This window comes from Fringilla coelebs (assembly GCF_963513975.1).
Source record: "Fringilla coelebs genome assembly, chromosome: 13".
NCBI classification, from domain to species: Eukaryota; Metazoa; Chordata; class Aves; order Passeriformes; family Fringillidae; genus Fringilla; species Fringilla coelebs.
The window spans coordinates 15747594-15758133 of NC_140039.1; the positions used below are offsets into that span (position 1 = coordinate 15747594).

At 45.8% G+C, this 10540-nt stretch overlaps 1 protein-coding gene across 1 annotated transcript; it reads right to left on the reverse strand.

The window, feature by feature from the left end:
* Positions 1-1969: 1969 nt before the first annotated feature.
* PSMD6 (proteasome 26S subunit, non-ATPase 6) lies at positions 1970-7744 on the reverse strand. Its single transcript, XM_084214504.1, has 8 exons — positions 7506-7744; positions 6315-6520; positions 5657-5802; positions 4479-4698; positions 4268-4376; positions 3109-3277; positions 2421-2498; positions 1970-2273 (listed from the first exon to the last, which is right to left on the reverse strand). Exons 1-8 carry the CDS (start codon positions 7648-7650, stop codon positions 2177-2179), a joined length of 1170 nt encoding a protein of 389 aa, XP_084070630.1. The 5' UTR covers positions 7651-7744; the 3' UTR covers positions 1970-2176.
* Positions 7745-10540: the final 2796 nt, after the last annotated feature.

The window sequence follows — 10540 nt, forward strand, 5'->3', positions numbered from 1 at the left end:
TTCCTACTCTTTGGAAAACCTGTGTATCAGATTGCTTTATTTTTTTTTTTTTTTCTCTCCTGCCAGGCCGTGGCACAAAAATCTTTGTCCAGAAGATCTCCAGGCTCTCCCTGGATCGTCTTTTACAGGATGTAGGCTGGCATCAGGAAATGTGAAGACAAGCTGGGATCTTCTTTAAAGGGGGGGTCTTTGCTGTAGTAGGATTGTGTACTTCTGTTTGGAACATTAATTTTCACCCACCTGAGCAGAGAACACCAGATTCTGAAGTGCTTGTCTTCCACAGGATGGTGGCCATGGTTAGAATGGTTGATAGCTCTGCAAGTATCTTGGAGCACTACAACTGTTTAGCAATACTTTTATTTTCCACACAGAGTAGGGATTTCAATTTTTCTTTCTGCTGCTCTTATCTACACTAAGAGAGCAGCAAGATTTCTTTGGAATGCATGAAGCCTCTGTTAGCCTGATTTTTCTTGAGTAGGTTTCTATTCTCTTTACAGTTAAAGAAATAGATGGCAATACATATGCTGAATGGAAACTTTGATGTAGTTAATTAAGGCCACGTCATGAATAAATATAGAAAGGAAAATTTATTTATGCACCAAATAGAAATTCCTCAAGTCAGTGAAGACATGAAGACAGTATGGTTTTCTGATAGGCTTCACACCTGCACCTATGGAAGGTGGAGATATTCCCAAAAGTCAGAGTGATTAAGGCCTTCCTAGCTAGCTCTACTTATCTGGTATGGAACAGATGGAGAAAAACAAGAGAGGTTACTGCAGTTCTGAAAAGTCTGAATATTGGGTTTTATCAATAAAAACTTAATAGGAAATGGTATCTGTGTGAACACACAAAACAAACACTCAGAGCTGAACACGGTAAACTAGAGTTCTTGTTTATTACTCTGAAGAAAGATCAGAACTTTCTTCTAATTAGTACTCTGTGAAATGTATATCTTTAACCTCTGGCTTAAGAGCTGCTTCTTGGAGAGGGAAACAACCAGAACAGCTTCCAGTAAGTAGTAGAAAAACCCCAAAATCATGAGGTTGTATTTTGGGTTTCAGAAAAGTTCATCAGAGAATAGAAATGGCCTCTCAGCACCAAGGGGTCCAACCTCAGGCAGGCAGCAACAATTCCAAGCTGTCCTGTCTGTGGCACAGTAGCTTCCAAATGCTAGGATTGCTCTTTGGTACGCCTACCTGCTGGGGTTCCTTCCAGCCCTGATGCTGTAATGCATACAGGCAGGAAATGTTCCAAATGCAGTGGCATCAAAAGCTCACAGAACTCACTCACAGGCCTTCTCTGGGAGGAGGGAAAAACCCCTCAAGGCAGGCCAGCAGGGTAAGCAGCTGCTGCAGGAGGCTCTGCCACACCAGCAATCATGTGTCATCAGCATGGCAGCAGCCTAGTGAGACATTCATTCCTCAGCAGCTGGGAAGAAAGAAACTGTAACCCCTGCAGTACCTGATCAGCTCTGTCAGGCTGCAGTAGTCCCTTCCACAGCTCCCACCATCACTGACATCTGCAGATCTAACTCAGGCAATAATTCCAAATGTAATGCTCTGCTCACCTGCTGACATCCTTTTCAACAGTTTGCAAAAAAATAGTTTAAAGAGAGAGGCTACTTTTGTTCTAGTTGTTCCCAAAGTTTTAGTCCTGTAGTTTCTGTGGTTGTATCATTGCTTCAGCCCAAACTCTTGCTTCCTTATTCCTTCTCCCTTAAGCTGTAATCCCTTCATTGCAAGACTCCCTCCTGTCTGGACAGTGTGCACTCTTCACTAAAACTTTTGACCACTTTACTATTATGCAACTGATTGTTTTCACCTCTGATTCCAAAATGAAAGTCTTAAAACAATAAGCATGAAGTGGCCGTGAGCTCTCTGTGTTCACAGGTCGTCAGCCTGCTTTGCTGTTCAACATGGAACACTGGATATACAGGCAAGGAAAGGAACAAAGTCTATTACAAGAGATCACCAACGGTATCATACATTTAATAAATGAACTGGGTTCCATACTCCAGAATAGAACAGTGTGTACATAATGAAGTGGAAAGTAAAAACACTACCTTTCTTGCTAGTCATTTTTTTCCCTACAGTATCCCAAGTTATGCAATATATTTATAGGTTACTTCCAAAATGCTTTAAACATCTAAATTTTGCATTCCCTTGCATTAAAAAAATTACATATTAATTACTCGGGAAAGTTTCTGAATTCTGTTTAGCAGCAAATCTCCTTTCTTGATGGTTTCTTGGTACTGCCAATTCTTGCTATCAGGCCTAGGAATCATTGGGGGAAAAAACAGGGGGTTAGAACTGAGAATACAATTTATACTAAAGCATTAAACATTTCTGCAGTAAACGTCATCAGAATATATAGAATTGAACTGGTCTGTTAAAAACAACCCTCCAGGAATTGTTACATACCTGTTTGTTTCTACAATCTCATTTACTTTGTCTATTTTGCAGTGCAATCGCCCAGCTGCAATAAATCTTGAAAGCTCCCTTATAAAAGAAAAAAAAGCTAGTTAAATCCTGTTTCACCAGGGACTTGCAGACCTAAGAGCAATGAAACTGCTGTTACACACTCTGTATTTCTGAAGCAACAGCCTATGGATCTTCATCAGGTATCTTATGCATCCTCATCTTATTAAGGCTTGGACATTGCAACCAAAAATAATCTTTTTAGTGACCTGAACACAAAACCTCTTAGTTCTTTTCAATTTCAAATTGGGACAGTAGTCATTTGATTTAAGTGAAAAACATTAGATCCTGTCCACATAACAGAAACCAAGCAAAATGAGAGAGCGAGACTGGCAGAGTACAAAACAATGTGCAGATCCCCAAAGTTGGAACAGCTCAGTTTTTGCACAGCTGTGGACTAAGCTGTCTAAAATCTAAAGTTGCATAGTATGTGGAGGTCAATAAATACAGCAATATAAAGTACAACAAAATAATTAATAAAATACCAGCTTCTCACACTCTCCCACAGAAACATAACTTGGCATATTTAGAATACAAGTGAACAAAGATTTTTACTCGCAATGAGATGAACGTAAATATTTAAAAGGTAAAAAGGGAGATCTCTATGAACTGGAAAAGCCAAAGAACTTACTGATCTATGAATTCTACACTGACTCCAAAGGCTTCTGCCATGTACCCTAACGTCAGGGACCGGTAGGACTCGAGGAGCTGGCTGTAGGCGTGGATCCGCATCTCCCGCACGTAGTATCGGTAGTGAGGTGCAAACAGCCAGTCTTTCTTCATCTCTTGCTCTACAATAGCTGAAAAGGAAAAGAATGAAGCAAAATAAATAAAAGAAGTCAGTAACTTCTAAGAAATGTCATATATAAGTTATGTAAATAAAACACACAGCACCAGTTATTAAGCATGACCACAACTATGTTGTATTCTTGCACTCCTCAAGATATGAAAGGCATTCTGCACTAACAGAAGTAAATTAATCTAATCTGTATCAGTTCTGCAACCAGGAGTGTAAGAACATGCGAACAATATTGTCACAGAGTTAATGGGAGCCTGTAAAAATGCACAGCATCCTTCTTTCAGGGGGGAGAGGGACCACCTTCCTGAAGGCAAGAGCTGGACCTGCTGCCCACAGAGCTAAGTAACAAGCAGACTGGGTATGTAACTCCTTCAAGAAACATTGTTACCCACACCTGTATAAGAACATAACATTAATTTTCTGCTACTAGCTCTCAAATTAGTTACAAGGATTTCCAGGCACTGAAGTGATTTTTTTTCCCTGACAGCATCGGTTCTCAGCCTGTCTTCGGATGAGGCCAGCAATAGGAAGATGCTGCCCTTAAACTCAGTCTCATCAGGCCTAGTCTTCCACAAAATCAAGGGCTCTTCCTTGATTTTTCTAAATATCTCATTTTTTGTATTGTCTTACAGAAGAAAAACAAGCAGTCTGAGAACTGGCAAGAATGAGGGTTTTCTGAAGAGCATTTCTTTGGTGTCACCCTTTTACACAGAAAGCTTTCAAATCTTTCCTGATCTGGCTCTTCAGGTAAGATGGTGTTTCATAGCCATTTTCAAAGTGCTTTTTCACCTAATCAGATGTGACCTTTCACAAGGCTCACTGGATGAGAAATTTGCCTTTCTTTGTTTGAAAAATCAAAGCAGAAAATTTTAGGTCACTGTTAAAAAAGTCTCTATAGTTTGTTTTTTCTGCACATAGTTTTAGACTGTAGCTACTCCACAAAAGTTGTGTATGATCTGAAACAGTGCTGAGGGACAGAACCCAGTCTTACCTAGTGACTGGAAAAAGGCTGCATAACGACATTCGTAAAGAGAGAAGAGATACTGCCGTACAGCTGGCAAACTGTGCAAGGCTTCCAGGATCTCTGCTCCTTTGATCACCTGAAACAAACACACATCTTTAACCACCATCCCCTTCAGCCTCCAGATGAACAGGTTAAGGCTCTGTCAGGTTGCACCAGTGCTTCCACATGCTCTCCTTACCTTCTCCCTCAGGTCAGGCCTGTCCAGGGCAATCATGCTGACATAGACAGTGTACGTTACAAAGGTTTTGTAATCCATCAGTTCATAGGAGGTAAATGTGGAAACTGTATCAAGGAACAGCTCTGCTGCTTGTTTGAAGTCCCGAATGGCTACACAGTAAAGGCCCTGGTACACCTTGAGACGGTTTCTTCTGTCCCAGTCTCCTCCTTCTTCTATTAGACTTAAAATAGAACAAAGAATATTTACTTATCGTAAATGTGTCATGTAATAAGTTATATGGAACAGGTACAAATCAACTGATACCATGAGATTAGAGAGATAATAACTTGGTTTATGCTAGAGCTTGCTGAAACAGCCCAGGCTTTGTACCTGTTGGTATAGGAAAGTGTACCTGTTGGTATAGGAAAGTGGCTTCCTTGGGACAGAAGCCAGAGGCTTTTACACAGTGCAAGTTTCAGCTGAAAGGAAAAGCTTACAGCCTCTTCAGCTGTGACAAGTCTCTGTGGATGTGGAGGTAAATATTACTGTCAGCCTGGACTGTGGCAACAGATTTCCACTGTCTTTGCTGCTAAAATCAAAGCTGCAGCATAGAAAAAAAGATTCAGGATGCCACTTTTTAAGGATGTGCACAAAATTGGTGTGGCTGTAAGAAGGGCAGGGATGAGACAAAACTGCTGAGAAGGCAACACAAAATATCCCTGCCCAAGAACAAGGGAAGTGGGAACCTCCTCTGCCTTGGTGTCTCATGGCAGCAGCAGAGAGACTGGAACCACAGCTTTCTATAGGAACTGCTGAGGTTCAAAACACTGGGAGCAGAGAGACACTGAAACTACCAGTGGCACCAAAACACACCATGCCACTCTTGCTTCTAGAGGAAAAGCTCCCTCTTTACACAGCCAGCTGGGTGCCACTGGGAGCAGTCACACCCCAAGAGGGAGTGGGAGCTGGGCTACAAATACAAATTGAGCCAGCTGCTAGAAAACAGCTACCACAAAATCTTAACCTTTCTCTTCTCCCCCATAAAAAATCCAGGAGCAGGCAGTAACACCCACCCATCACTCTGATTCTCTCACAACCAGTCCCAGTCATTTCTGCACAGAAAAGTATTTCTCTTCTATTTCTTTTTTCACAGCTTGTTTCCAAAATGCTTTAGTGCACTCAGAGCACCCCAGCAGTACCTTTTTGCCTTTTCAATGTTCCTTGTGATGAGGTCATTGTCCATATAAAACAAGCCAATCCTGAGCAGATAGAACACGATATCCAGGCGATGCCCCAAGGCCACAGTTTTGTCGTAAGTCTTGCGGAATGCAGTCAGAGCTCCCTCCTGGCAAAACAGAATTTGCTACTGTAAGAACGTTAAAAGCACCCAGAACACTCACAAAATACCTGTTGTAAGAACATGTGTTGCCTCTCACTGGTAGCTGTGACTTCGACATTATGCATTCTGAATAATCTTAATGTATCCAACTTTAAATGAAGTTAGAAAAGCTGTTCCTCACGTATCTTTTAAAGCTAAAGACTATGAACATCTACTCTGTAACTTGAAATTCAGCTGCATGATCTAAATAGCTTGGAAAAGTCTAAAGGTGTAAGGAAAGTAAATAATAGTGTCTGCAAACTTTTCTCATTGTCAAAAAAAAAATTTCTTTCAAGGACTGTTTTGTTTCTAGACAATTTATATTTCAGTAAGACCCTCCCCTATCTGCCAGCCATGTGTGAGCTGTGCCATAGAGAAAATGCTCTGCAAGTACCCCAGTGCTCAGTGGGACCTGCCCAGCTAACAGGGTTCCCATGCAGTGTTTTCTACGAGTCCATAAAGCCTCTGCTATCACCAACCTTGTCCCCAATCCTGCACAGGTACTCAGCCTTGGCCATCATTGCATCCCGGATTTCGCTCTCCCCCAAGATCTTTTCTGCATCTTCTAATTCATTGTCAAGACGTTTCAGTTCCTCCTCATTGGCTTTCTTCATTTTGTTCAGCAGATCCGTGTCCATCTGCCACTCAAGAGACTTGCACAGAGCTTCATAGTATGGAGCCATGTCTGAAAAAGAAGCAGGAAGGGTTCTGCTGTTCATTGCTGCAATGAGAGTGTGTTTGTTCCTAAAAGGACAACAGGACTGTCAACGCCAGAGATATCCCTTCTGAGACCAGGTACCTGCTGAATCCAGACACAGCACAGCCCCTGCTTCTGCAGGCCTTGCCCCTCGTGATTCCTTTCACTGATCCCATTTGCACATTCTCTACCTTGCACTGGGGTGGCCTCACCTTGAATTCTGGGGGCAGTTTTGGGTACCAGGACATTAAACTGTTAAAAGGCATCCAAAGGAGGGACATGATGAAGGGTCTGGAGGGGATGTATAAAGAGCAGCTGAGGGCACGTGATGTGTTCAGTCTAGAGAAGGGGAGACTGAGAGGAGATCTCAAAGCTGTCTAAAACTTCCTCATGAGACAAACTGGAGGGTCAGGTGCTGACCACTGCATTCTGGAAACCAGTGGCAGGACCTGAGTAAACAGCATGGAGCTGTGTCAGGGGAGGGTTCAGTTGGATATCAGGAGAAGGTTCTTCCCCCTGAGGGTGGCTGGGCATTGAACAGGCTCCCCAGGGCACAGCTCATGGAGCACTTGGACAGTGCTCTCAGGCAGAGTGGAGCATCCTGTGCAGGACCAAGAGTTGGACTTTGGATGATCCAAGTGGGTGCCTTCCAGCTCAGGACGTTCTATGATTCTCTTTACCCCACTGTGAGCACAGCAGCCCGCGGTGCTCAGCTCACAGCTCTGGCAGTCCCCGCAGGATGTGAGAGCGCTCGGAGCTGGGGACAGGGCCCTCGGCCTGCCCTGGGGGAGTCAGTCCCGGGCCAGAGCGATGCCGAACTGCGGGGGGACGTGTACAAAACCCCCTACCCGGGGATCGATGAGCACGGACGGCCACACGGCTGCACCACAGACACGCGGTGGGAGCCGGGGCGGGCGGGCAGACAGACAGGCCCACACACACACACACAGAGCCTCCCCCGGGCCCCACTCACTGTGCAGCCGCACCGCCGCCATCAGCTCCTCACGCGCGGCGGGGTCGGGCGCGCGGGGCCGCAGGCTGAGCAGGAAGCGGAGCTGGGCGATGCGGAGGTCGGGGTTCTTGGGCAGCCCCTCCTCCTCCAGGTTCTCCAGCGGCATGGCGGCGGCGGGACGGGGGCCGCGGGGCCGGGGCTCGGCAGGACGGGCGGCTCTGGCAGCGGGAGGCGGCGCGGCGCAGTGACTCAGCCGCGACCGGCGGAAGCGGCCGCGCGCTTCCGCCGCGAGGCGCCCCCTGGCGGCGCGGAGGTCCCCGGCGGCGGGCGGGGCGGGGCGGGGCGGCCCCTGGCGGAGGGCGGCCGGGACGGGCCTGGCCCGGGCACGGGGACATGGGGACACAAACAAACAGACAAACAGCCGCTAAATCGGTCACAGCCACAGCTCACCCGGGGAAAGGGCGTCCCCATCCCTGGAAGTGTCCAAAGCCAGGCTGGAAGGGGCTCCTGGTCTAGTGGAAAGTGTTCCTTCCCATGGCAGGGGTTGGAAGTGGGTGATCTTCAAAATGCCCTTCGAACCAAAACCACAGGAGCATTCTGTGACCCTGTGTTCCCAGAGCACACGGTGCAGGGCTGTGTTCAGGGAATTCTGGAATGTTTCTAGTGAGGGAGACTCCCTCTGGACAATCTGTTCCTGTGTGCAGTCGCCGTGCAGGAAAGTTTTTCCTCATTTTCAGGTGAAACCTCCTGTGCATCACTTTGTGCCCCTTGTCACTTGTCCTGTTGCTTGGCACCGCTGAGCAGAGCCTGGCTCATCTTCTCGGCACCCTCCCTGCAGACACTGACAGGCATTGATGAGGAGCCCTCTCAGTTTCTCTTCTCAAGGCTGAACAGCCCAAGAAGGGTCTGTCTGGTGTTTGAGCACAGGAGAAGGACAAGGGGTCCAAGAAGGGGTCACGGGAAAAAGTGGGTTTGTAGCCTTTGTAGTTTCAGAAAGGAGCTCAAATGTGTTACACCAGAGCTTGTGGCTCAAAACAAGTAAATAATGGGGGCAAATAAGGGGGGCTCTAAACATCCCTGGTTTCAGTTGTATTCCATCCAGGATGCTGGGGAAGTCATATCTGATTCTGGCCTATGTTCATCTACTTCTCATTTTGCTTTTCTTGACATTTCTCCATCTGTTAATTAAAGATCTTTGATTTTATTTTTCCTGACCTCACACAGCAAACACTACCAGTGCCAGAGCATGTTCCCTCCCTAGGGAATGTCAAGTGGAGGTGGTGGCAGAAGGGCTGGGTGGTCCCCACGTGTCCCCGCTGGCCCTGGTCCTGCCCTGCTGTCCCTCCTCACCAGGGCTGCCCACAAATTTTCTGTGCCACATGTTACATACAGATGGGGCATCACCTGTGCCTCCATGGCCCTGTGTGTGGAGCCCTTGAGGTTCATCCCCAGCTGATCCCTGAAGTCAAACCCTTTTTTTATCCTTACAACTCTATCTATATGACCCGCTGTATTCCCTTGGAAGCTGGCGATGAGATAAAAAAATAGGTGGTGCTTTTGGAGTGGAACACAGCTGAGTGGTTGGGCAGGCACTTGGTGCTTGTCTCCTGCAAAGGGCATTTTTGGGTGCCCAGGGCTATCCTGTGGGATGCAGGATCCCACCCAACCTCCTGGACCACGCTTGCTGTGCAGCTGAGCATCTCCAGACACATGTTGGTGTTATTTGTTGGAGTTGGGGTTTAGGTACAATGCTTTGGGCCAATGCCTCTATTTTGGAGGTGTACTTTGCATCTGGGTGATGGGAGAGACACTTCCCTTGGCTGTTTTGGCACTGAGTATTCCCAAGATTGGCTTCTGTATATTGGGCATGAATTATTGAGGAGATGGCTGGAAGAAACAACTGCCTGCTGTGTTTTGATAAGTGCAAGTATTTCTTACATTGATTCTGCCTTCCCCCCCCCCCCCCCCCTTCATTTATTGGCTTGTAGTTACAGTATTTTAGAATAAACAAAGGAAAAACTGTGTTTTAAGTTGGGCAGTCCCTTTGTTTCTTTAGGAGCAGTCAGTTTTTCCTTTGTCTTCTGTTTCTCTTTCGGAGCCGCAATCACTTTTGTATCGATTGCGCAAGGAGCGGTGGCTGTGATGCCTTGCAGGGAACAGCACGCTGATCTCTTGCAGCAGTGTTTATGTTATTTGCCTCTTGGCCTTTGCATTTGCTCAGAGGCCTATTAATTAGTTTTATTTATGACAGACACTTTTAGACATCTTGCATGGTTGGTTTTTTTTTCCCTGCATCTTGTCCCCAGCTCTATTCCTTAGGCAGCGTGCTCTGGAGCTAAGGAATCCTGTTTATTCTTTGCATGCCTTGTTTGGGAAGAAAAGGATGGTTGGGGTTTTTTCTGCTAAGTAAGGCTGATGTTCCAAGTGCTCAGGCATTGCACACATGGGTGAATGTGGCTTGCGAGCTGGGATTAGCTCACAAAAATTGAAGACGGAAAAAATTGAACCAGTTCCAACATACAGTTATTGCAGACAGTCCCTCCAGCAACGGGTGGAAGGTGGAAAGTATGTGCAGCTCCCTTGTAAGCAGATAACCTGGCTGTCACCATAGCTCTTTTCCTAATCCCTAATAAAGATTGGTTTGCAGCCACAGCTGGAGGTCTGGCCTCTTCCAAAATTCACATCATTCGTAACCATTATAGCTCTGGCCATTCTCACTGTCCACAGAAACACCCACACCCTGTCAGCCTTGCTGGATTTGGTATCCTCAGCTCATTGTGGCAGTAAAAGCCACAGATTCATTATGTACTGTGGGAGAAAAATTTCTTCGTTCTCCCATTTCTGGATTTGCCACTTTTTAATTAGCTAAAAAATAAGCTGCTAGGTGTGAGAAGAGTAAGCGAACTGAGTTTTAATTTTCCTGGGTTTAGTTATTACTGAAATGTCGTGTTTTGGTTTGTAACCATATGAAACACTAGTTAATTACCCCACTCAGCATTTATTGTCTGTAAATATTTGCCTATATTTTCATATTTATGTGTAATTCAGCAGTAACA

What these genes read in the sequence shown, in the direction of transcription:
- PSMD6 (XM_084214504.1), bottom strand. Translation starts at nt 7,650, where the DNA reads ATGCCGCTGGAGAACCTGGAGGAGGAGGGGCTGCCCAAGAACCCCGAC. An exon ending in GGCGGCGGTGCGGCTGCACA is followed by an intron (nt 6,521 to 7,505) that starts GTGAGTGGGGCC and finishes CTTCTTTTTCAG; the next exon opens with ACATGGCTCCATACTATGAA. An exon ending in AACATTGAAAAGGCAAAAAG is followed by an intron (nt 4,699 to 5,656) that starts GTACTGCTGGGG and finishes TTCTATTTTAAG; the next exon opens with TCTAATAGAAGAAGGAGGAG.